The 27,920-nt window shown below is 40.4% G+C and overlaps 1 protein-coding gene across 3 annotated transcripts in view; it reads right to left on the bottom strand.

Annotated features, from left to right (window-relative positions):
• Positions 1 to 864: 864 nt before the first annotated feature.
• LOC310672275 (store-operated calcium entry regulator STIMATE-like) overlaps positions 865 to 27,920 on the bottom strand; it is a 31,987-nt gene continuing 4,931 nt past the window's right edge. The window contains exons 2-9 of one of the 3 annotated variants that reach the window (XR_014508487.1): positions 19,757 to 19,805; positions 17,710 to 17,805; positions 16,622 to 16,743; positions 9,163 to 9,275; positions 7,937 to 8,014; positions 5,542 to 5,691; positions 2,364 to 5,232; positions 865 to 2,300 (exon numbers count right to left, since the gene is read on the bottom strand). Coding sequence is in view for 2 of the 3 variants with exons in the window: in XM_083429232.1 (XP_083285358.1) it covers positions 5,116 to 5,232; positions 5,542 to 5,691; positions 7,937 to 8,014; positions 9,163 to 9,275; positions 16,622 to 16,743; positions 17,710 to 17,805; positions 19,757 to 19,805 (725 nt within the window). In the remaining variant the exon portion in view is untranslated. Of the gene's footprint in view, positions 5,233 to 5,541; positions 5,692 to 7,936; positions 8,015 to 9,162; positions 9,276 to 16,621; positions 16,744 to 17,709; positions 17,806 to 19,756; positions 19,806 to 27,920 lie in introns of all 3 variants that reach the window. The other 2 variants (XM_083429232.1, XM_083429233.1) reach the window with 2 other exon arrangements.

Here is a 27,920-nt window from a genome sequence, read left to right as displayed (position 1 = left end):
GAACTATGTGGAAGTCTTGTCCTTTCTGCTTGAACAAGTACTTGTTCCAAGGGAACCCTCTGAGCCTCTATTTATAGCCTTAAAGGGCAGTGCTTTGTGTTGCAGATGCTCAATTTAGGCTGCAGTATTAGGCATACATACATAAATCTCATGGAAAGCCAGCAGGGCAGAACTAGTTGTAATGAGGGTTAAAAGGAGTCTTTCCCCCACTGTTGGGGTAGGGACACTCACTGTGGAGAAAATTTAAGTGGGGAAAATGAGGTGCTTGAACTTCCCAGTTGCTAATTCTCCTCAGCAAAAAGTCAATCTTCTGGGTCATTTTAATATCAATTTCCACTACTCTCTCCAGCTAAATTCCAAAAGCAAGAAGTAGGCCTTGCTGAGATAAGTACAGCTGAGGGGAAGGGGATATGGATGAAGGCAAACAAGATGAAACTTCATCCAGACAAGCTGTTGATTAGGAATTCTAATTCTGGATGGAGATATTCAACCTGTCTTAGATGATGTTATACCTTTCCTGAAGTACCAAGTACAGCTTTGGGGGTTATCCTACAACTTGCACCATCTCTGTGTACACCCATGGTCTCAGTGGCTGGGAACGCCTTTGCCAGATTCAACTGCTTTGCTGACTGCAGCAACCCTACCTGGAGAAAGGGAACCAGGTCTCAGGCATAACTCTTGCACTGAGTCAATTTACATTGGACTCCCTCAGTGCTCTTCATGTGGGGCCATCTTCAATAAAATAGCTAAGAAATGACCATTGGGTAACCAGATCCAACCCCTTTGCAGTATCTGCTACCGCCGGTTAACTGTATATTAAATAAATCCAATATGCAGGTAATGAAGTGAAGAAAGCTAGGGACATTTTTTTATTAAGTCAAAACTTTATTGTAAACCATGATTTAGGTACATAACATTCTTTCCATTTTAATGAAACACCATAAGTTAAACATGATCCGGAGGACATCTTGACTTGCATTTTTAATTTCAAGGGACCTACTTTTTATTTCGAATCCCAGATGCACCCAAAATTCCTAATTGCAAAGAGTATCCCTTAAAAAAACAAAAACACGTTTGCTTTGTAAAACCATAGTAATTTCCTGTCATTTAACCGGAAACTTTTGATGTATTGCAAGTTTCCTATTGGCCAATGTGGCTGGTTTTGTTGTGTTCACCACCACACTGCTTTTGTACGGATGCTGCAAACTGCAATTAGCCATGCACAGGGGCGAAGATGCCCAGATTTCAAAATAGGAAATGTTAAGGCTGAACAGCCCTCCTCCCACCGCTTTCCTTCCAGCAAGGCATAGCTGGAAACCAAGCACATGCTTGTGAGGGGAATGCCTTTGGAACACTTTGCATTGCTGTAGTTCGGTTCACAAATCAACGAGTATGAGGTCTTTTCCCTGAAGAGAAGCTTGTAACACATTTTTTTTCAGCAACATTAACACACAGCATTTCATTTAAAGATCGTATGGGAGACACTAATATGTTTAAAAACAGAAAATGATGACTACATAACTACCACAGGATGTCCCAAATAATTATGTCGGGCACATGATATCATGCACAGTCAATGAGGCAAATCACGGTCTGTTTCATTTTTGGATCTCATCCATTTGGCAAGGGGAAACTGATAGTCTCTCCATTGAATTCAGCACACGGTACTATTTTTGTTTTAAGAGTAGAAAGAACTGGACCACATTAGTCACATTAGAATCAGGTTTCTCAAGCACAGACTGAAGTACACTTTTTCGTGACAAGATCTTTACAAATTGACCTTCAGAGTTCCACTTAGGTTTTGCCTGCTTCCTCTGCCCTCTTCAAACTGCCACAGCTCACTGAAGAGCAAGCCAATACACCCAAAATCAATTTAAGGGCAAGCAAAAATGCAGCACTGTAAAGAACAAAACATAGCCAATTTCAGCTAGGCTGTATCCTGCCCCTGCCCCTGCCCCCATTCAAAATTATTGTTCCTTTATTCTATTGCACCTTTCCAAAAGTAATTAGTTTGTTTTACAGAAGAGCTTAGAGCAAAATTCAAGCCATTCTCCAACTTCTTCACGTTAACTCTGATGTGATGTCGCAATGACCACTAGCTTTGACAGCTTTATGGATGTTTACAGACAACTGATCTAACAGCTGTGACAACCATGCGGGACCTCTGTATAGAAGCAGTGTGTAGCTCTAAATACCAGCTACTGGGGACTTGACAGCAGAAGGCCATTAATTTGATGTCCCGTGTAACAGCTAGAGCAGCCTTTCTCAACCTTGGGTCCTCAGACATTGTTGGACTACAACTCCCAGCATCCCTAGCCAGCAGGGCCTGTGGTCAGGGATTATGGGAGTTGTAGTCCAACAACAAATGGGGAGCCGAAGTTGAGAAAGGCTGGCCTAGAGGAATCTGACTGCTGTGGGAAACATAGATCTAGATGCGACCCACAAAGGCAATTTTTATTGTTCTTAAATGTGGTCCATGCACACTTATTGACATCTGAGCATTTTAAACCCATCTTTGGCCAGTACTGCTTCATCATGTCAAGCTGCAAGACACAAAAAGCACTGTGAAATACAACAATGCAGCAAAAAAGCTGAACAGAGTACCCTTTATTCTTTAGGTTTTTGAATTAAGCTGCTCTCCAATGCCTCATGCTATTCAATAAAATGGTAAATCTGAGGTCTCCTCCAAGTTGGAATATTTAACACAATTAAGGCTTTGGGTTCATTTTTTACAACTCCCCATCCCAACACTGTTTAAAACAGACATTTCACGTAACTGAAGCCACAGGAAGAAATGAATAAAGTTAAGCTTTTGGATTTAGTCAGCTAGGTATTATTAAACTGAAAAATAAATAAATGGCCTACGGTTTCATCTCGGTTTGTTTTACTACCTCAGGTAAAGTAAGTTAAATTGACAAATCATATCCGTATCTGCCATTCTGCAGAAATGAGATGCCATCCACACAATTTTGAGTCCCTGAATGAACTTTTAAAAATAGATTACAGGTATGGACTACCCCATTGGCACGGGGACCCAAGCATGAGGGAGAGAAGAGGTGCTTTAATCCTTTCCCCTCTGCTGTGGCCCCAATCCAGAGGAAGCCCATATTTGCATATAAATCTTACTGAGGATAAGGATGTGGATGTATTGGGGAGAAGGCCTCCCATAAACATCTAATTTGTCCCCAAGAATCTCACAAAGGTGTGATGGAACCTGCCTTCAGGTGTGATTCTTGACAGAACAGGCATTTCCCCGCCTCCTAATAGAGGCTTCGCTTAACTTTATATTGAGATAAGCATCATTTCCCTTTGTTTTCAGCCTGAACACCAACATGTAACAAAGTATTGCAGATATGATGCTGTGCAAAAGAAACAACCCCCACCATTCATTATGTAGTTCCGAAACGCATCGCCCATGAAGATGCTTCTTATGGGCAGCTGGGCAAGTGAGGCAAATGTCACTCCCCTCAGAACTACAGCCGTTAAGCTAGCAAAAAGCAACAATGGAGCCTTGCATTGTACCCCCCAAAGTCCAGTGATATCCCCCAACACCAGCTGCCTGTGTAGCCGACCGCATTTAAGACAGACTACACATATAAAAACTGTAAAAAAATATATCTGAAAAGTCCGAGCTCCTGTCGTTGAAAGTGTTGTAAGGCTTGAAATACAGTCTGATATTCAGATACCATAAATTACAGATTTGCACCCCCCCCCCTTATTCTGAAAACACTTTTGCTGTTTTGTTGTATCAAAGATTTAAATGAGCATGGAAAACTGCCAAATAGCAACTAGCATCAAAATAAGTCGTGGGCACCAAATCAGGTAGGCAAGTATTCCATTGACAAGAGAGATATTCTGAGTTACCATAGGATAGCAGAACAACAAAAGTAGCAACTACCATGATGTTGTTAATGGGTGAGTATATGCATTAGGTGTTGTTACCTCTGGCCTTATTTTGTTCTTAGGAAATTGAGGAATGAGTTACTGCTAAAAGTGATCAGCACACTTTGTAGCAGTAAGAAACGCTCTAAGGAAGAACAGAACTACAAATCCTGTTACATCACTATTCATAGCTGTCGATCACACAAAGGCCCAACTGTTATCGTTTCAAGGAAAGATTCTAATATCATATATATAGAAAAGGAATGTTGCTTCAGATTTGGAATAACTGAGATATGGGCTCAGAAGACTTGCAAGCACTTAAGAAACCAACATTACTGAAGTCTCTAAAATGTTCAGCGACAAATAGAATTGCCAATTATTGTTGCTTTTATGCTAAAGTGCACAGGACCATGTATACACCAAATGGTCTTCAGGTCACAGAAGTGACCAGGGATTTAATCTGCCAACTACTTGCTGCCTTTCACTGTGTTTTGGTTTAGCCAGGCTTGCGCAGAGCTCCCATTCAAGGCCATGTGTAACTAGTAGCCACTTGGCCACCATTTCCCTTTGTCACATGACTCCTTTATATGACAGACACAATGAAAAAAAATTTTTTTTTTGCTACAAGATTTTGACCTTTTCACCACACACAGAAAGTAACAACATAATATTCTTTGACAAACACAATCCTTAAATATCCCAGTATGAAAATATAACTTAAATATAAAAGTTCAAATAGGTTAGAGGAGCTTTGGGGTAGGGGGTGGGGCAACTCTGACAGCCAAAAGTACCCTTAAGAAGTAAAGTTACATAAGAATATTAAGTTACGATTTGTAACTGCAAAACTATTCTGTCCTAGGAATATGTTGCAAAAGCCTTTTTTTTAGTAACAAAACATACTGATTCAAATGTTGTTAATCCAACGTCTCTCTCATAATATCGTTCAGGAACCATAGCAGAAACAATGGTGCTCTATGGCGCCTTTTTCCAAAGGGTCGCGTACAAATCGCCTTGGTAACAAGAATTTTTCCACCCATGATGAAAAGGTACTCTTGCATATTTGGTCAGTGTTTCCATAGTGCAACTGAACAGGTAGCTTCTTTCCCCACTATCCATGTTCTGTTTCTTCTGAGTCAGTTTCCAGGCAATAAGCATAGTGTTGCCAAGTGAAAGATCCACTGTCCATAGAAGCATCTGTCACAAAACCTGCAAATGTGCAGGCCACAGAATCTGTCATACAGGCAGACCAAATCGATGCTTCTTTTTCTTTACAGCCTTTAAGTTAGTCAGTCTCCGAAGATCCTCTTCAACATCTGATTCTTCCATTTCATCGTCTGCTGAAATTAGGATCTATAGGCAAAATTTTGACATGCAATTAGACACAACTCGTATTTGTTTTCCCTCACTCACCCAAAAGTATCTTCAAATGCAAACACACTTTTATAAGGGGGAAGTGTTGTAAGCTAAACAAGTAGTATGTATGAGTCACTTGGGTCTTTAAGTAACTATTGACCTTGCCCTTTATCAACACCGCAAAAAGGAGTAGATACAGTACCATTATTGGAATAAAAGCAAAAGCTAAAGTTACATAAGGTTGCGCCATCACTCCCTTCCCATTTGCTTACTGTAAACTATAGGAATAGCAAATGCAGAACTTACCTCTGACTCAGACTCTTCGTGTGAGGCTGCTCTCCTGTATCGAACTTTGCTCCCATTCCTTGAATCCTGCCCAGCTTCTTTTTCTTCAAGTTTAGCTTTTGTTTTCCCTTTCTTCATAAGGAAGTTATCAACTACCCAGAACATGAATGCCTGTTATGATGGAGAAGTCAGTGTTAAGTGCTATCTGTCATTCAATCTATAAGACAGCAGTCATATTTAAGAGACTTACAGTAAAGACTCTGTATCTATGTATCTATCTATCTATCTATCTATCTATCTATCTATCTATCATCTCTCTATCTACAGTGGTACCTCGGATTAAGAACTTAATTCGTTCCAGAGGTCCATACTTAACCTGAAACTGTTCTTAACCTGAAGCACCACTTTAGCTAATGGGGCCTCCTGCTGCTGCTGCGCCGCCGGAGCACAATTTCTGTTCTCATTCTAAAGCAAAGTTCTTAACCTGAAGCACTATTTATGGGTTAGCAGAGTCTGTAACCTGAAGCGTATGTAACCTGAAGCGTATGTAACCCGAGGTACCACTGCATCTATCTATCTATCTATCTATCTACACACACACACACACACAAATAAAGTTAAATGGGCCACTAAGAATGCTGAGCACCTTAAACTTGTGTTCAGCAGCTTCAATTATAAAGAAAACATGAAGGAGATGTTTCAAAAAGGAGTAGTGAACTTGGTGCCCTCTCAGATGTCGTTGGATTCCTAATCCCATCAACCTCAGCTTTCCTGGTCGATGGCTAGGGATGATGGGAGTCCACAACATCGGGAAGGTACCCAGGTGTAGCACATTTCACTACATGCTTAGATAATAAAAATTTGGTTTTAGTGGATTAGAATGTTGAACAAAAACTCATTTCTATATGAGAATTATTATACCCATAGTGAATGTTCACATTTCTCCTGTATAATTACTCAGCAGGTAAGATAATGCAAAGAAAAAACTACCAAGACAACAGAAGTACAAAAAACTATCCACTTTTATATTAGCAAACATATTGAGTGCCCTCTGATGTGGCTCATGATTGCAAAAATAAAGAGTGGCAGACAGATTGACTGGAAATATGTGCCAGCTTCAGATTTGGTATTCACTGAAGACTCCGAGTTAGGACTTTGCTGCACTTTGAAGTGTCTTGCTGAATATTGATTAGATTATCCTTTAAATGTTTTAGTCACACGTGTTATCAGATGTGAGATACATGAGATAGTGACCCATCTATTATAAATGCTGCTTCTGAAAAGATCAGCTGCCCAAGGCTGCACATATTTCATTTATGAAAGTTATTTATCTGAGTGCAGCAATGGGAGCACAGTGGTGCGTAAAAGCATCCTGTTGTCCTCCTGACTTGAGGCAAGATCTTAATTTTGACATACGAAACCTTATTCAATTTGTGCCTGGTGCAAAACTGCTTCCTCTTTTAAAATATTTCAAGAGCGAAAAGCCCCATGTCCAACTACACTGTACACAGTTGTTCCCTTGAGCCACTTGAAAAGTCAGATGATGGTCAAGTATTTTAAAACTGTGATTGTAACGGAGAGGCACATGAAATACAAAATACAGCTGGTTAACTTATGAAATAACAGCATTAAACAACAAAGTATCATAATTATTCATAGCTCCCAATGTTGTGTAAATATAAGTGCATATTAGCAGTATAGCAGTAATATTTAATGCTGTATTGTTTTTAACAATTGGGAGCCGCCCAGAGTGGCTGGGGAAACTCAGCCAGATGGGTGGGGTATTAATAATAATAATAATAATAATAATAATAATAATAATAATTGAAAAGTCTTGACTATGGACAGAAACATACTGTTTGGCACAAAAAGCAAATAGTGCTACACTTAGCAATGTGGTCATTACTTAGTGTGCATCTGCACGTACTTCCAACAGAACGTGTGCAGATCTTCAGGAGCCTTTACTTGTGTAAGAAAAATGTCCCTTTAAAATAAGCAGGCTTAGCTTCACAGAGTAGTGGAACACAGTCAAAGAACAGACAAGCAGCTCAAATCAATTATGTGCCTCAATCTGAATGGGATTAAAATCAATTTTAAAAATGATTTCTGATTATTCCCTACTTTTGAAAGCAAAGTGTGTATGTGCATGGGGGGCAGTTCCCACTTATCCATTAATGTTCTTATAATCACCATAATGGAAGAGAAACCACTATTTCTTTGAAGAGGATTTAGAAATGATGACAAAATTGATACCTGTCCTACAACTAAATGCTATGTTCAAAGCCAATTAACCTTTTACATTTTTATGGCATCAGCTTTTTATGTTCCGTCAAGTGCCACTGCAATGTATTTGCACTCCCAAGTATAAATATTTTTAAACACACTAAATATCCAGAAAACGTTTGTTTATACCAACATTTACAAAGAAGGGGACTATTAGCATGACAATAGCCAGCTCCAACTGAGGATTCTTTATAGGATTCAATACAGCTACCTGCAAAGAGAGAAAGAAGCACATTAATATTATGGAATTACATACATGTACAACTGAGTTTTCAGGTTATCTTTTTTCACTGTATGTGGCATCAAGTTAAAGGGACGTGGGGTTGGGAAGAGCTGAGGGGACAGAAATGAAATAGTTTTTACTGAGTGAAATCCAACATTATGTGACTGAACTTTTTTCAGAGCATGAGAGGGCTGCAAGGAAGGCAAAGATGGTGAAGTCCTTTTGCAGGAATGGAAGTCTGTTCCACTCATGCACAGATATCATTGGATACAACCTATAGTATAATGACGATATTAGGTTTGTTCTTAAATGATGTTGTGTACCTATTTCACTAGGGTTTGAAACAATAAATTGAACATTAAACATATCCGGACATTTAATTGCTTTAATCTGCAATGATTAAAAAGCACTGTTGGTCAGCAACAAGTGTATTTTGAAATAAATGGCCTAGGAAATACTATTCAAAGCCCTGAATAGTGTTAGCTCCAAGAACCAGAGACCTCTGCATCTGGAACTTCTTTATACAAGGCAGATCGATAGTTGCAGGCCTTGCAATTTTCTAGTCAGCTTCATGAAAGCAGAATTCAGAAAAAGGATCAAACTGGAAAAAGAAGGGTGGTGGAAACTGCATGTAGTTGCAGAACATATAGTCATGTCACCTGCTTCTAGTTTACCATGTGATCTATTAATTTTTCATATTTTTCATATTTAGATGCTTGGCACTGCCCTAGAGTCTATGATAAGATCCTATTCACTATCTGGGAGTCTACCATCACATATACAGATTTTAGCCGACAATGTCATACCCAAAGAAGTCCCATTGACGTCAATGGACTTAAGCTTGCCATTGATTTCAGGTAGTCTACTCAGAGTATGACGTTGAAAGAACCTGAGAGAATACATTGTAACTGAAACATCTACTCAACAGGACAGAAGGAAGGTTTTTGAATAAATGGTTATTCATACCCTACAAATTCAATAGGGTATCTTACTATTAAAGCTTAGCCACCACAAATATTTTCAGTTGTTGGCACAGGACTAGTCTCATTGAATTAAATTATAGCACTGGTTACTATATGGTCTGTCTATCTATCTATCTCTCTATCTATTAAATATATGTATATCAAGACTCAAACCTCTTTCCACTGAGGTATTAGGAGGACTATGATGATGATGGTTTTCTCAAACATCATGATGACTATGTACAATGCACACTGGCCCACCCAAGCACTGCACTGAAGGGGGTCACCTACAAAACAAAACACAAATGGTTAGCAAGCAAGCAAGCAAGCTTAAATTGCATCTGAGTAGCTAGGAAGACACTATGAAATCTTTAGCAAAACTACTAGATTCTTGGTTATCACTTATTTGGAAACAAAACTGTTTAATCTCATTCTAAGACAGATTTACATGATTTCAGAAGTTGAAACTGAACACACACAAAGGTGGAAGCATTCATTTCTCATGTGCCCTGAGGGCTCCTCTAACATTCTATGTTTACAAAATGAACCTACCCCCTAAACAAAAACCCCACCACCTTTCATGTTGTGTCGTGTGTGGCAAATGGCTGCATCTTCTAGTCAAAACTTAAAATGTAATACACACACTGTCTCTGGACTGAGCAAACGAAAAACGAAAACTAACCTCCTGTAATAGTGAATAACCAGTGACTGTTACAAAACACCAAACAGCTAACTGCAATAGCACTTATAACAATTTTTTGAAAAAAGACTCTTCACGTTATCTGTGCCTTCTTACGACACGTGTGTGTTCAGCCTAATCCTGAAACCTTTCATCAAATCATCAAGGGTGCTGACCATTCCTTCAAAGTTGTTAACAAAAATACTGAAAGGTAATGGACCCTTCACTAAACTTCTGCAAAATGTCACTGGGTAGCTTTTCACAGTTTAGTGCCCATACAAATGAGTCACTATTCTTCCTCCATGGAGGTCAAATCCGGGATTCGCAGCCATGACTTCAAAAGAGAAGGCTTATAAGAAATGAGGGGACTAGTAATAAGAAAGTTCAAAAGAGACAAAGCTCTCTAGAATACTTGAAGGCTATTCAAATCCATAATAACATAGCTGTCAACTTTCCCCCCTTTTAAAGGGAAATTCCATTATTCCAATAGGATTCCTCGCAAGAAAAGGGAAAAGTTGACAGCTATGCGTAATAATTGAAGCTCAGCTGCAATGTATGCCCTAGATGTGGAAAGTGTCATCAAGCTCAGGAAGACACCAGCATAGTGAATGAGCAGCGTCAAATATACCAGAGGGCATTCCCCCAGAAAAATGGAAGCCTTGACAAAATGAGAAGAAAAAGGAAAGCATTGAGAGCGATAATACTTTATCTAAATATATACCAGAAGCAGGAAATCAGCTAGGATGGCAGCTGGACCACCAAACAATGAAGATATGCTAAAGGTGTCATGGCCCTGATGTTCAAACGTCTGGGGACGAGGCCAAGGATTCCGAATGGCAGAGGACATTTACCTCAGGGCCAGCCCCAGCTTCCCCCACCACTTCTCTGGCATGAGAAGGCAATGCTGTCCTCTTCTGATTTTAGCTCAGAAGCCTAGTGGAACCACAGTTGAGAAGGGTATATGAAGTTCTAAGCTTCGTATATTAATTTTAATTAACAAATCAGGACTGAGATGGTATCCACCCAAGAATTCTTCTTCTTTTTTAAGTGAAACGGCTCATCTTCTAACAAAAAGTATTTTAACTTTTCTCCACAAGAGACTTCTATACCTGAAGACTTGAAGGTGGTGGCAGGGGAGGGGAGATCTTGCTATTTATAGGCCATACAGCAAATTGAACAAAATATTGCTGAGGAAGAATCAATATGGTTTTTGCAACGGTTAGGTCCTGTCTCACTAAACGTATAGAGTTCTTTGAAAGTGTTGACAAGCATGTGGGTGGGGCTAAGGAACTCCATGCTGATCCAGTGGCTGATGTCACTCTGTAGGTAGAGGCCAGAGGGGCTCGGCCAAGAAAAACCTCTGCCCAATCCAACTCCCTCAGCCCAGCACCAAGGAGGTTCAGGGGTAGGGCTAAGCAGCCTGAGCTACTGGATCGCAAACAGGCCCCCTTGCTGCCACATGCCTACAATGGGCCCAGTTGTTGCACCAACTCCCGGTTGCCATGGTGATCTGCTTGGCAGGACATGCTTGGCAGGACTGTGATTGCAACAGTGATCCTGCGGCTCCATTATGCTCCATAGGACTGCACCCTGAATCAAATGCCTTGTCTAAGTCCTTTCCATATCAACTAGGAGTTTTGGCAAAATAAGTGAACTAGACTATGACATATTCAGTTTTAATTAACCCATATTAACTGCAACAAATTTTGCTCTGGGTATGCCCAAGCAGCTTCCTTATTTGCGTGGTTGTTTTCCCACGTACAGAAGACAAGCTTGTTAAGATTGACACTATTAACTAGTCTACTAGGATCATATTAATATCTCAAATATAGCTGCTGTACAACCCATCACATTCTCAATACTATTTACAATTATTTAGCTGAAGCCGCAATAGGATTCTTTGGAGTTTTTAATTATCTTACTGCTCTGGAGGGAAATGGACTACCTGAAACAGGCTAGTACAAATGTGGGTTTTTTAAAAAAGCAAACAAACCCGGTGGAGTTGAATCTTCCTGTTTACTCACATATGAGAATTGGATAAGAGGACGAAGCACTAGCTAAAATACGAGTTTTAAAAAGCTTCTGCACATGATCTGATTTGCTGTAATGGCTCTCAATAAGCAGTGTCAGCACAACTAGAATGAAGCTATTTCTTATGATATTTCCCTCTCTGCTTTCAAGTCAGTTTCATGGTATCTTCAAATACAGACTAACAGCTGAGCCTGAGAACGCTGCAATGGAAACTCGAATACCTTCAAACAGCTGTAATGTGGAATGGGCCCTGGTCATTTCCTTTTCTGGCATGGCTTTGAAAGACATGCACCAGATATTTTACTTGCTGGTCTTGATGTTTATAATCTTTTTTTATGTCAGTGCTATATAACACTTGAGCACTTAACGCTTCGAAGTCTGGAAATTTCTAATAAAGAGTGTTACTGAAGTATATCCCAGGCACCGCCATTTAAATATATAACTCTGTCTAGAGTTAATTACAGATTATTAATAAACATTTCAGCAATAAAAATTCAAGCCTCTTTCTCCAGTCCAGATTTTGAATTGGTATATTGGGAACCATCTCTCTTTGTTCAGTGGAATTTGAAATATACCCACAGCTCTCTCTATTTGCAGGTTAGTACCCCATTTTTAATATATCTTAATGCTTTAATAGTAACATTTAAAATATACAATCTTTGTATAGGATTTCTCTCATCCCCCCCCTCAATGCAGCATAGTTCCCTTTTTCTATTGCTGTTCCCCACAGAAACACCGGAAGAGAGAAACATTTCTTTGTGGCTCCAAATACTCTCCTGACCAAGATCCTTCAGGTCCCTTTTTGGAGCATCTTGCCAGAAAAGAAGTCACTCAGAAGGATATACAAGACGCAGACCAACTCACTCCCAAACCCAATTTTCTTTTCCAATTGACACTCAATATTCTTAGTGGCTACTGGATGCAAGAGAGCATGCTCATTTCTCATGGGGCAGTGAGGAATTCTGTGTATTCCTGCAAACCTTGAAATTCTCCCACATGAAGACAGCAATCCTTCATATATTTTCCTGGAGTCAATGAGACTCATGTTAAATTACATGCATGTACTGTCATGCATGGGTGCCTCCTGTCACCCAATGTAGCAAATCTCATTATTCCACAGTACCTTCAGATGCACACATCTCACAATTCCTATACAGTGGACCCTCTGGATACAAACTTAATTTGTTTTGGGGGTCCTTAAGTACCCCAAAATGTCCACAACGTGAGGTGCCGCTTCTGTGCATGCAGTGAAACCCAGAAGTATACACTTCCAGGTTTGCCGTGTTCACAACCCGAAAGTTACATTACCCGAGGGTCCACTGTATAGAACTAAGCAAAGTGTGAAGCAAGAAGAAGGGGCACACTTAAAGAACACACTAAGCTGCCTTTCCTTAGCCTCTTTTCCCTTCTTTTCTTCACATGTACTAAAGACACATTTTGGCAACTTGCAAGTTACAAGGGATTCCAGCTGCCATTAAAAAAGAAGAAGCAAGTTTATGTATTTTGCTTTGGCAGAGCTCAGGCTTTCAAAATTGTATTTCGTGGCCCCTTCCCTTCTGCTCACTTGCACTACAAGTCTGGTGGGAAGCGGGTTGTGTTTTATCTGTTTTATATTGTATAGAGATCTTAGGACTTATCCAGGTGCTTGTGAAATAAAATTATTATTAGTCAGTCATGAGAAACTCATTATCTGTGTATCAAATACTGGTTGAAAGCTATTCCACCATTTTCAGAGGAAATAAACAGCTTTACTTAAATATCATGGGAAGGGAACCAAAATTTGAGGGCTGTTTCTCTTTCTACACTACATTCTACACTGCATGTCTCCCTTACCGCAGGAATTCCCCCACCAGAGAAGTGTCCTGATAAACAGGTAGGGAAGCCAAAGCAGGAATTAGTTTCTTGATGCTGGCGTCAGTATAGAAAACCCTCACTTATATGCCCAATTTCCTCATTACAGATACATACAAGTATGAATGGACCTGTGTACAAAAGATAAATGCAAAAGTCATTGTTGCACTGCTTAGTCTCAGGTTAAAGTAGGGATAGTAGTAAGACTTTCAAACAAATAAAAGTTTTTCCCTCCCCCAATAAACGTTTCAAGACTGGAACAGAAATTTAGTAGCCTCCGTTTTAGAATAGCTTAGCAGTTGGTGTACAAAATCCATTTTACACAGCCCAAGTTTACCTTAACTGAATGACAGGAGGCCAAGAAGAAAAGACAACAGCCGATAATCCGGCGGATGCTGCCTTTCCATTCAAAGCATTGCTCAATTGCAAGCATTGCAAGGACTGACCTGAAGGGCCCTGCCCTGCTTCTCTCCACCTGGCTTGGGGCGGGGCCTGACAGGCTCCATAAAGAACTGCTGCTGCTGCTGCTGCTGAGCAGAGAGGGCTCTGTCTCCGTTTTTTAAAATTGCTTTTTTTTAATCTAAGTCATTTTATATTGTGATTGATATTAATGCTGTATTCTTAGTTTTAGATTTTATGATTTATGTGGAAATTGTTTTCTACTTGGTTGTGTACTTTTGGTTGTGTTTTATTTACTGCTTGTGACTTCTGTTATGTTGGTAATTATGTAAATCTTGTCATGTTGTCAGCCGCCTAGAGCATTTGTTTAACTATGGAAAGGCGGCATACAAATAAAATGATGATGATGAATGCAGACATAATGCTGCCACTCTTTTAAATATGGTTAAAAGATTGGAAGAGGATTGCACACTTCCACCTCTTATACTTATTACATGTAGATATAAATGCTGTGTGATGGTGTTAACCATTGTATAAGCATTACATCTGCACCAACCCCTGGAGGATCAACTTCAAGTGTTAAGCTCTGTTTGAAAGCTGACTGATCAGCATCTGTACAGACGTAATGCTGCACCGTAGCTAACGCTGACAAAATAAAGGAGAGCTGAATTTGCATGGAAGATAGTAGGAAGCTTGCAAGGCTACAGCCCAAGGGTGGACAATGTGATGCAAACTACACTTGCCATCATTCCTGACCACAGGTCAGAAAATGCACACATGCATTTTAGCAGTTTCTTGGTTCTCACTTATTATGTTACTTTTGTTCTCTGCTGAAATAGTAGCACCCATATGTAGTATAACTATCAATCAAATGAGGCTGTGAAAGAAATACAAGTGCCAGCGTTTAGACTCAGACTTCCCTCATTCTCCCCGTGCAACTCAATCTGCCATATCACCAGCAGCTCCTCCTGCATATGTTGAGGTATCAATTCTCTTCCCAAGACACTATCAAATTAAATCCATAAAAAGACAGGCTTTTAATATGAGAACAGAGTTGTTGTCCTACTGAATATCAAGCTATCGCTAGGGATCAAATGATACATCTAGGAAAGTGAATGAGCTCATAGGAGGCAATCTGAAAAGGCAAGAAAGGTCAGGGAGTATTTCATTAGTTAATTCAGGGGGGGAAAGAATGCTCATTTTCCTAATCTTAAGCATGAATTAAAATACTCTCTTCCTTTAGTCTACTTCCCACCTGGCACTTTTGAAACAGAGGAAGCTGCTTTGCAGAGCAGTTTGTGATATTGCAAGAGATTTCTGCGCAGAGTCAGAAATCCCACTGGGCATGCCTAAAGTTCATCTCTGGAACTTGGCCAAAACTGCACTGCTGAACCTCAGTAATTCTGACTTATGATCTCCAAGGCATCCTAAACACTTTCAGGACTTAAGTGCAAAGACATTTATTTCTCAATCTAATATGAGCGGGGAGCAAATCTGGCATAATAGTGGAATTATTATTTTTTTTGCATCTGGAGTCTCCCTGAATCCACTACTGAACTGAAAATAGTGGGAGAAGAAATAAATACTGGGCTCAGGAAAATCTGAGACAAAGATAAACCCAGTAACTGTACAAAGCCATTTCACCTGAGGAGACAAGCACATCCATGAGCTCAAGACTCCCTATTGGGTTAAGAATAGAAGGACTTTCCAGGATCCTCCTAGATGCAGGATGCTTTGAGGGTGGCTAGTAAGAAATTCAATTTAGACAAGATTCAGCATTGAAATATTTCCACCAAGGCAGGGAGAGGCTTCACATAAGGCTGTGATAGTGTTCTCTTTTTCTTTATCCAATACGGGGAAGAATAGGGATGTGCTGGGTAGTTCTTCCCTGCCTGCAGCAGGGAGCCTGTTGTGTTTGTGGATGCTGCCTGTAGAATTTAGAATCTTGCACATTTAGAGTTCTAAATTGTACAGGATGCTTTAACAGATACAGCAAGTCTCCTACTGCAGATGGGTATGGAGATGAGACAGATGGGGAGAACCCGTGAATAGGGCTTTACTATGTATTATTCCAGGTCCAAATTATTATATATTTCATGCTCGTAACGTGAGTGGTGTTTTACAAAAACACAAGAGGATAGGTCTTTCAATCTAAAATTTGACGTAGGAAGGGAAATGGATGCAGGGGAAAATAGAAGAAAGAAAGAACTATTTCAATTACAGTCTTAATGACACTAGGGGCTAGGGACTAGGGGGTGAAGGCTTCACACAGCAGGTGGGTTGTGAGCTGGTATCTGAAGGAAGTAAGAGAAGGGGGCATTAACATTTATCTGAGGCATTCTGGGAGGCAGTTCTAATCGTAAGGGACAAAAGGTGGAGTCATCTGAGAGAGCAGAAGACTAAAGTCCTTATGTCTCAATGCTGGAAAAACCCCCAGATCTGTTGCAGACCACAGCCATCATTCTCAGCCAGCTGATGTGCTGCTTTCTGATTGCTTTGTTAGGAGCTTCACTCCAGCTTGCATCTTGGCAATGTATAGCAATCAAATATCTGCACCTTTGGAAATCAGTTGCAGGTGCTGATATGCCAAATACATTAAAACTGCCCATCTAGTAAGTTATTTAAGCAGCTCAGCCCCAAAAGAATTCCTTTCTAAGGCATCAAAATCTTTACCATATTCACCAAAGCGAAGGGACTCCCACTGCTGCCATTCAACAATGCTGTTTACTGCCCGCACACCAGCGTAAATTAGCAGCATTCCCAAGGTGGCATCCAGCAGAAAGTTGATAAGGTACCTAAAGGGATAAGAAAAATACACAAAAGAAATAGGACAGATGTGAGGCTAAATTCCAATCCATATGACTCTCAGCCATCACCACCACCTAGATCTTTGCCTTTCACAGCACTGTCACCTATTCAAGATGCCTAGGAACTTAATCACACAGTAATTTTAAGATATGCTACTCTTCATTCTTCATTTTTAGTGGTCAGGTAGCAAGCTTAGGTATGCAGGGACACACTCAAGGGCTAGTGCAGTACAGTGGTTACCATGTTGGACTAAGACCAGGGCAATCCAGATTCAAATCCCTGCTTAGTCATTAGGCATGCTAGATATACTTGGTCCAGTCACTCATTTTGAGCTTTAGTCTTATAGAGCAATTGCTAAGATAAAAATCTATGTGCATGTAGATGCTCAAATGCAAAAGCACAAGCAAAAAGTCAATAGAAGTTCTGTTTGAAGTGGATTTTTATTTTTATTTTTTAAAAACACACTACATGAATACATTACTGTGGAATGAGAGGCTAGATGGAATAAGACATTTGGATCGATCAACCTGGATGCATAAATTTTAGCTATTATTATACTAGAGCCCACCAGAGGTCACTATTGTCCTGGAAAACAATCAAGCTGTGACTGATTATCTCTATTTCCCAGCTTTTCTGACAGAATTGCTCCATCTGGAGGAATATTTGCATTTCAGAGTTAGGGTTTATCATTTGAAGGGACTTGTGCATTGCAGGAAAGAAGTAGCTTGATGCTGTTCTGCACTACAAGGATGTTTATGAAGCATCTGACTTGCTGGCCCGACCAAGCAGGATCCTACTTCATTGATTTCTAACTTGGTTTGTGGGGCAGGGATCTAAATTTAAACTTTGTTGGACCAATATTTCTAAACCTTGTTGGCTATTATTCTAAAACAGCACGCAGGATGGTTCTATAAAGCATTGTGCACACATGTGCACACACACACACTACTTACAGTGAACAAGGGTCCTCTTCAGTAAGGTCTGATAAATACACATTGGCAAAGTGGATGAACAACATCCCTATGGCTTGTTTGGAGGTATCCAAAAACCTACAGGAAGTTTAAAAAGTGGTCATCATATGAAACACAGACCATACAGATCTCCTCATCTAAAACTGCAGGTTCTTAGAAAGATACCAAGGGTGCAGAAGCAGTTTTGAACTTTTTATCCTGGAGACGAGAGACCCTTTTCAGCCCAAATAATGCATTTCTTCATGGGGAACCTTCCAGGGGGCGGCATACTAATAAGGTGGGATAGTGGCAAAAGTGAAGACTGGCAAGTTTGAGAACTATGTCCCAGCAGCACAAAAAGTCACAGGTTTCTCTAGAAATCCCCCCCCCCTTCCACCCTCCATCAAAGTGAAATAGTTACATATTCCAACAGGGGGAAGGCTCTGGAGAGTATAGAGCAGAGCCAGTGAGGGCCGGAAAGAGTCCTGGGGGGCTGCATTTTGCCTCAACCATGAGAAGCCCCAGCACTTTTTAAATTTCCTGCATGCCTGGCAAAGTCCAGTCTATCAAATTCACAAGTATAACTTGACTGGGTGAGAGGGTATGAAGTGCAAGTGCTCTTCATTCATAAGGGTAATTAGCAGGCAATTTTCATTTTTTATTAAGATATTCTAATATATTTCTCTGTTTTCTAGACCCGTGTGTCAAACTTAAATGAGCTGGAGAGCGAAATTTCCTATCTAACAGATGTCCGGGTTCACTCAAAATTATGGAGCTGATGGGCTTATCCAGCCCCAATTTGCCTCCTTTCCAAGTCTTGTTTTCTCCAAACCCCTCATGAGCCTCAAGCCGCCATCTCTGCCAGTAAGCCTCGTTCCCATATTCTGCACCTTTCCCCCCATTCCTGCCAGCTGAACTTCCCCTTTCACTTAAGTCTCTGCAGGCCAGCACCTATCCCATACCTCTCTGGATTGGCTACCGATACTGGATAACTGCACTCTGCACTTCTGTTTCCACACACCTTGACCCCTGCACTGCTGATTTATGTGGCAAAATTTATATATCACTTGACTGCAAATCGAACCTCTTTAAGTGATTTGCAAAAATGAAAAAATGTCAATAAAGGGTCAAATTTAAAACACATTATTTAAGACAAATAAAAATATAACTAAAATCATCTGTAAGCTAAAAACAGATCAAAACACCTGCCAACTCTTGCCTGCCTGGATAGGATGGCCTCAGCAAAAATGTTTCTAGCAGGCACTGAAAAGTGTACACTCAGGAATCTGATGTCAATAGGCAGTGAGTTCCTAATCTGGGAGAGGCAGGAAGAAACAGCCGATGCTAAATAAATCCTACTAAGGGCACTGACTTTCAGACTCAGAAGATTTGTGTGCAGTATGAGAAAGATGTCACGGGCAATTAAAATTGATGGGAGTATGCAGAAATGGTGGAATTTACCGGAAGAATAAGAAACCAAGAAGAGAGACTTTTTAAAAACAGAATGGGGAAAATTTATCAACTATCTGGAAGATGTAAACAACTTAAAACATTAGCAGAATAAACATGTGCAGTGAGAAATAAGGGAAAGGGAATACAAAGGGGAAATCAGTGAACAGGCTTGAGCTGGATATACAGTAAGAAAAAGATATAAACTAAGTAACCACAGAAAGGAGAGGAGGGGAAGTCGAGGGAAATGAAGATTGATTATGTACTTTGCTCTAGAGAACAGGTTTTAAATTTAAATTGATTTAAATTTCAAAATGACCTGCTGCTCCTGCAGTTTGATATTATTTGCCCCAGCTTTGCCTGGCACAGGAAGACCCTGTAACGCAACTACAATCTTCGTTAAAAAGGACACAGAACTGAGTGCAACATTCTCAGACATCTCTGCCTTGGTGTTCCTATAGACTGGGAAAAAACAAAAAATGTAATCTGACGCACAGTAGTCAGGTTGCAACTGCCTGCCCTTTGTAATGCATCGCCCAAGGTCCATGAGCTGAACATCTAGGAAAGGTAAGGCACTCTAGGAACAATACAAAGCACTTACCAAATTCTCCAAGGACGCCTTTCATGCTTTGGTTCTCTGAAGCGTTTCACTAAAAAGAGAATTGAAGATAATCAGTGGACTGGCAAAGCTGTACCAACTAAAGTCCCCCACCCTGTTCAGCTGAATCTGCATGCAAAGTTGCTCACGAATAGTAGAGTAAATTTCATACTCACATCTTATTAAATCTAGACCACTATTCAAGAGCAAACTGCAATCGACCACTTTGAACACTCTTCGTAGATTGGCATCTACGTTCAGTTCCAAGGTTTCGTTGGTACTTATCCACCATATATTTTACCGTCTGGTAACATGCATCCCTTTCTTCTACCCTCCCCTTTACATTAAAGACTTGACTCAAGCAACCCAGTAAATATGATAGCCTTCAAATCCAGAGTTGCATAGTTCATTTAGGGCAGTGCAAAATTGCTGAACTAAGTCATTCCTGTTAAAAAAACAAACAAGGAAATACTTAGGTAATTTAAAACGACTGAACAATTTAAGGCCATATGCTGAGAGAGAAATGGAAAGGTCACAATAAAAGCTAAAACAAAGGCAGTGTATTTATTGCTTGAAGTGGTTTGTTCATTTTATTGGGGACATGCGACCATTATGGTTATAGCCTGAAATAGTAGCATGAAAATGAGAGCAATGAACTCAACTTGCTTTGCAAGTGAAAGCCTAGGGAGAAGGAAGATTTGCCTTAATGCTATTTTCCACCAGCTTAGAAATACTGTCAGTTTACGTTAGCTTACCAAAATACAAGCTACAATTAGGCAACTATAACTCATGCTACAGTATTAACTTTTACAGTTAAAAAAGGTAATCTAGGTAATTCAGAGTCCTCATGCTCCTTACAACAGAAGGGAATTAAGGAAAGGATGAGGAATTTGTGCAGCCAGCTCTTTAAAACAAAAAAGAGAGAATTGCAGGGGTGAATGGTTTCCTTGAGCTATATATGGAGATAAATACTGCAATTAAAAGCGGAAAGCGCCAGTAAACAATGATGAAAAGCCAGAATGCAAGGAATTGCACAACAGCTTGACAGAATGCAAGGTTACACAGAAACAAAGGCAACACATAATCATACTTTGCCTCTTGTAACAGGCCAAAGGTGGGTATGGAAGCTGTATACCAGGGGCAACCAAAGTGGTGACTTCCATAAATTGTTTGGACTACAACTCCTAGCATGCTTGATTATTGGCTAGCTTGCCTGGAGCTGATGGGAATTAGGGTCCACATCACATGGAGGGCAGCAGGCCATAAAGGAAAACAACAAGTTGCATGCCCTTATGAAACAACCATTTTTGTGGCAGCATTTATTAAGATGCCATAATAAAAGATGGGTCAAATTTCTATGGTGGAAGAACCAGCATGAACATGTTATTAAGCAGACATTCTGTGATGAGGACAGAGGAAAAAGCGGGTGGTAGAATATTAACTGAGGTGCTGAAGTCATAGCTGTAATGTTTTATCTGGTTCGTTGGCTTTATATGAGTGTTTTAGAGACAATTTAAGGTAGTGCTACCTTTCAGAGTTCTCTCGGGTTCAATTATTGAAAAAATAAAATGTAAGGAACTTCATGATTTGATGAAGTTGGATCTAATGTTCAAGAAGTCTGTGCCACAACAAATCTGTTAGCCTTTCAGGTGGCATGGGACTTCCTTTTCTTGCCTCCCTCTGAAGCCCACCCCATCACTTGGCCCCAGCATCTGTTCAGGGTGGTTGGAGGACCCTCCAGAGCCACTCTGGGCGGTGGCGGCGGCGGGGGAGGGGGGGAGTGTGAAGGCCTCACGAGGAGAAGAGGAAGTGGAAGCCCTGCTGGATGAGTGCAGCTCTGCTGACAGCAGCTGCTCACATCTCACAGAAGGATCTGGAAGGTCTTCCGACTTTGGGGACAGATTGCCAAAGGATGCAGTGGAAGGGGGAGGCTGAAAAAAAGACACACAGAGGCAGTGCAAATGGTCCTTTGGATTCTGACTGTGATATATCACCGCCTAGGAAGCGATTAAATTTAAAATGCTACATCATGTGTAACACTTAGGCCCCCTCCAATTTATCTGTTTATTGATTATTCGTCCTGATTTGTTTGCACACAACTTGCACAGAGAGGTTACGTGAGCCCAGACTTTATTGAGAGTATATTCAGATTTGTCTGCAGGAAGGTTACACGACAATGAGGATTCTTTCAGGTTTGTTAGCAGGGAGGGCATATAATTGGTATTCAACTCTTTTCAGCACACGTCCCTGTTACTTTCCTAACTGCAAAAGTCTCTGTTTTAGACAAACAACAACAACAACGTGGATTTGTTGTGCCAGAGTGCTTTAATCCACTTTAATTGCGCAAACCGAAACCTACAGTATGCAGTTGGTTTCTTCCTGCAAAATACTGGTAGTGACCAGACAGTATTTTCACAATGGGTTTTTAAAATGGCTAATTTTGAAGCACGGTATCAATTCACTGGCAGACACTAAAAAATGTTGTTTGCATACAGAGCACCAGAATTCTTCAAAGTAGTAAGAGGAAATTGAAGTGGAGATTTGCCAACTGGCAAACTGTAGGCTGTCAACTGAAAAGGAATTAGAATATATAATCTGCAAGTTGGAAAAGATTCTCTTTTTCCCCCCTGGAAAGAACAAACATTGAGTCTATTCCAGTTCTCTAATGCTGTTTCATTTGGAGAAAAGAATCCAAGAAAATTGCAGAAAGCTGTTTAAAGAGACACCAGCTTGCAATACATCTAGCAGGAAACTGATAGCATAAAGTCCTGGAAGTGCGGGGGGTGAAGGTGGGGGAGTCTCCAGAACAGTAACAAGGATCAGCCAACTTTTCACTATTGTGCACTTAGGCACAATAATTGTGCCTTTAATTGGCATATGCTTTCTATAATTTGAACAAGGCAAGGCTTTTTATTACTCATTAAGCCCTAAATGGCTTGGGAGCAGATGATCTAAATGACCGCCCTCCCTCCTTGCACGAACCTGCTCATGCTCTACTGTCAACATCTAAGGTCTTGCTCTGTGTTTCACCACCTTGGGAGGTGTGCTTTGCAGGGACAAGAGAGCAAGACTTCTCAGCAGAGCAGCCAGATGGTGAGAAACGCCTTCCCCAAAGAGGTTGCCCCCACCCCGAAATTTAGGAAGGCAGCAAAAACGTATCCCACTGTGCCTTTGATACATTTTTAAATGTCACTGTTGCTTTATGATCCTCTTACACTGAATTTTATTTCTTAAACTGTTATGATTTATTTAACCACACTCCTCTGGCACACGCTAAGTACTGAGTCTTTAAAAAACGAAGCACAATTGAAAGTGGAGACAACAGATGTGCTGCTCCTTGTTTATCTGTTTGCTATGTAACATAAAAAAACCTTAATAAAACTTTTTTTAAAATGAGACACAAATGGGTTGCAGCTTCCTGAAATGGGTACACCATCACCTTTTTAGTTTAGAAAAAATACTTCAGAGTGAAGGGATACTGATCTTATAATATTAAGAAGGGTATGCAGAAGGGATTTTTCTCTTTCTTTTAGAACTCTAAGGGAATTATTCCTCACAACACAGTCAACTTATGAAAAATGGCTGTCATAGCCTACAGTGATGGCAAATGGTTTTATGATAAGTCAGATCTCCCCTATACATATTTGACCATCAATGCTATTAAACAGTGATAGCTACAACACAGTTCTGTGCCAAAAGGCAGTAAGCCTCTGAACACTAGAAACTGAGGGACAAGAAATGGAGGAAGTTTTTTGCCTTGAAATTCTGCTTATAAGCCCTTGGCTTACCACTGTGAAAAACATGATGCAGGATCTCTTGGACTGATCTAGCATAGCTCTTACAGTCAGCCCTAAAGATAAATATAAAACATGTGAATCAACTTTTACTGGTAATGTCAACGATGTAGATGTGTATAGATTGTCTGTTTAAAGCAGCCTTCCTCTGGTGTTCTCTCCCCCCATGTTTGAACTACAATTCCCATCCTTCCTGATCTTTGGCCATGTCGGCTAGAGCCAATAAGAGGTAGAGTCCAAAACTTCTCCAGACTGGGTACCAGACCGAAGGACAAATCAAAGGTTTCCAGGATTTGCTATGGTTTTGAAACATCTAGAAGACAGTGGGAATGGTAAGGTCAACACAAGAAAAAAGCAACAAATTTGAGGCCATAAATACTAGTTACTGGATTTTATTTTGTCCACTTTGATATAATTACTACAAAGTGCTTTAAAACATTTCTAGCTTTAGGCACAGAACAGGGTCACCAGATCTAGGGTGATCTCGGTAACCAGGCAGATTTTTGTTCTCCCATCCCCTCCAGCGAGAGAGACAGGATCTCTTCCCAGCCCAGCTGTGTGGGATAAGCTCCTGTTTTGAGTCGAGGACACGCCACCCGCATAGGAGTATAATACGACACAAAGACACAATATTTTAGGTTAATGGGCAAAATTAGGCCACAACTTTTGTTGGTTGCAGCATGTGAGTAGTATTAGCTTAGGCGTTGGATGAAACAGCAATATAAGACTCCACCCCGCACAGCTGGGAGTCATATCAGGGTTAACAACCAATGGGAGGAGCTTGTTGATGCAAATACAACTGGAAGCTCCCCCATGATGTCACCGGGGGTCTTGCCATGGCCCTAGCCACCAGCAGGGCATCGGACAGGATCCACGACCGCCGGATTCCTTTAATGGAATACCCAAAAGAGTAGATGATGGCCCATACCCAATCCTCCAACACAGCACACATATTCCAATGCCTAACCGCCAATACCAGAAAGTTGTGACGAATTGCTACGAGGTAGGCGAAAAAATGGATTAAATGGATAAAAAAGTCCTACCAGGCCCCTTGGGCAACCAAGGCAACCAACCGAAGTCCATAGCAAGTTCAATATGCAAAAGAAGCTGACCTAAGAGGGAGGGAGGGCGGGAGATACAAAGAAAGCAGGAACAAACTGGGAGCTGAGCGCTGCCGCGGCTGTTTAAATGCGGCTAGCCCCACCCACCAGCTGGCCCTATTGGTTGGCTGGAAGGCTTGGCCACGGCAGCAGAAGCAATCAGGAGCAGGGAGCCGAGTATGCCTCCCTGTCTCAGTGGAAAGCTGCTCCCGCTCACAACCCCTCCCCTATGGGAGAAAGAGAGGCCTTCTCCTGCACAGCCAAAAAGAGGGATGTGCAAGAAGCCTCACTGCTTTCTAAGCATCTAGGTTCAGTGCAGAATCAGGAAGAGGCCTCTCCCATTCTCTTCTGTTTCTGAAATCAGTGTTGCATCAGGAATAATTCCCCTTCTCCCCCTTCTCTCCAGGTAAGGAAGAATGGGGGCCTCTCTAACTCTGAAATGAGTAATAATAAAAAAGTACTCCACACTTTTAAAGATATGCACACAATGCGCTACAAAGAACATTTTAATCTGTTACAAGCAGCTGATTAAGAGTTCGAGTTCAATATTCTTAGATGATTTCTAAAAATCTGCTCATGATAGACTAAACAGCCCTTTAAGCATTAAGTTCAAAGCCTAAAGAGATTCTGCCTAATTTATGTAATTGTGGCAAGAAGCATCAACACTGCTGATCCCATTTCAGAAAAAGCTGAAAGGTATTTCCAGCAATCTGCTAGATTTGTTTCAGAATTTATCAGCAGCTACCTTGCAACTGAAAAGCAGCTAGAGGCAGAAATAAATTTTCCCCACTTCTATTATTGTATTTCCCCCAACTTTGCTATTTAAATACAATAGTACTTCGTAGTTGGGAGACAAAAGATAAATTTAATTCTTGCCCTTTCTACACCATAAAAGACTCCTGGAGATGCCTCTCCATCTAATAGGATCAAGCATGGTTCCACAGCAGGGGACTTCACAACTGTATTGTGCAGGTACTTTTAAGTGAGACTGTTAAATGATACTGTGATTAATTGGCTTTTCACACACTAAACCATATTATCATATAGGGCCCCAAGAAAAACTTAAGAGTCTAGCAGTTACTCCAATAAGAAGTTTTTAGACTAGTGCTCCAAGTGATGAATCTGAGATTCAAAGACAAAACTAATTTCCTGTAAGTTTTTGCTAGGGACAAAAACAACCATGCTTACCTCAATCAAATTATCCAACTTGGTTCCTCATTTTGTCACTTTTCTCTTTGAAACTGAAAGAAATCCCAAATTGTTGGTTGATGGGACCCATCCTAACAGTAAAACCAACTACTCAGGCTTTCCTAAGCAACAAAAAATAGCTTCAGAAATGATAAACAAGTACAGTTAGTATATTTCGTGGTCACTTCCATGTTGGGTGGACTACAATTGTTGGTCATATCCAAAGCTACCTCTGAGGTAAGATCACACTGCCTATAAAGGATGGAGATATTGGGGAAAGGGGACCACTTTGGAGGTGCAGTTTGGAGAATTTCACACGTAAATGACCTTTAAAACCTCCTGTAATTATTAAGATCCCCCAGTATGAATAGTATTCTATACTCCTTTGATTTCAGTGTTCTGCTGCTCCACAGGCATGGAAAAAGAAAAGGAATAAGCTTGAAAAATCTACAGCCCAATAGACTAAATACTGTATCTTATTTCCTAGCATATCAATCTGAATCTATAAAATTAATCAATATCCCTTATAAAAACTACTTGAAAAAAAATCTATAGCATTTTTTTTTTATAAGATGGCAAAACTCCAACAAATTTTACCACATACCACACATTTAAGCATTAAATCTTTTCAAACCTGTCAGAGTTCTGGGGCCTGCTCCAAGCTTTGGGTAACAGAACTACGCACATGAACAAGGTTCCGCATCTACTCCACCTGTCACTCATTCTAAAATTAAAAATAATGGCAGTGACATACACCGGCCATTTTTATTGGCCCAATAAAATAATATTTATCTTAACAGTAACTGTTTTCAGGCAACTACAGGTTTTTGAGAAAAAGTAGTGTCTTTCCGTGACATATCGCTATAGTTTTTGTTTAAGGGGGTTGTCTCTTAGTGCAGACCCAGATCATTGAGCCTGAGCTTCCACAGCCTGTGCCCACCATGAGCCACCATTGGCAGGACTGGCAGCAACAGCAGCAGATACATTCTATGCTTATGACAATATTTTACTCTCTTGTTAATTACAGTATGTGGTTTTAAACTGTGTTTTGCATTTGACTTCCTTTTCTTTTGAAATGTTTCAGATAATTTTTTTGTTCACTTTGCTGCGTTAAGTGTGCATTAAGTAGTTGGCCTCCTTTGTAATGTTTTATTTAGAAATTTTTGAGAACATTTTAGTTTCCTGTTAATTATGTTGCTATGAATGCAAACTTTTTATTTGACTTTCTTCAGTAACCTTTTATTCTCAGTGGTTTTATTTGATGTTTTAATACAGGCTGTAAACCACAGTGAGATGTTTTTCTTAAAAGTGGCATAGAAATGAAATAAATAAATAAAAAAATAAACTTTCAAACTTTCGCAGTTTGTCTCAGTACCTGGCTCCCGCTTCGGCATGGAATGTGGGAGGCACTGAATGTAAAAGTGCTTTGCCTGGCAAAAAAAACCCTACACTGCCATTAATTGGATCTTTAATTGGCTTTACTTTACCGGTGTGTGATGGGAAAGGGTTGCAACAACATACTGCGGAATATACTAGCTACATGGATCAAAGGTTTGAATTGAGATAAGATTTTCTTCGGCGTGAGAGTTGGTTGGGGAGAGAAGCCCATGGTTTGTTTATTCTAAGCTTCTTTTATATATTTATGATTCGGCAACCCTGTCCGGAATATAAGATAAAAAGATATTTACAAATGAGGAAGAGATGTTAACAAGCAAAAATGAAAACTGTGTATGATCTGAAATGAAGAAAGGACATATCACTATGTTGGAAAGACAGAGTACAGTGGTACCTTGGTTCTCGAACTTAATCCGTTCTGGGAGTCTGTTCAACAACCAAGGTGCAGCTTCCAATTGGCTGCAGGAGCTTCCTGCACTCAATCAGAAGCCGCGGAAGACATTTGGCTTCCGAAAAATGTTCGCAAACCAGATCACTTACTTCCGGGGGTTTACGGAGTTCGGGAGCTGATTTGTTCGCAACTAAGCCGTTCGGGAACCAAGGTACCACTGTAATTCCCCTCACCTCCATTTAAAAACAATAGGCAAGGATGTGCCTGAAATCTGTTGCATAACTTGATCACGTAATAGG

This window comes from Podarcis tiliguerta (assembly GCF_965153285.1).
Source record: "Podarcis tiliguerta genome assembly, chromosome: 2".
NCBI lineage: Eukaryota > Metazoa > Chordata > Lepidosauria > Squamata > Lacertidae > Podarcis > Podarcis tiliguerta.
The sequence above is the reverse complement of the archived record's forward strand: the minus strand, read 5'-3'. Positions and strand labels throughout refer to the sequence as shown.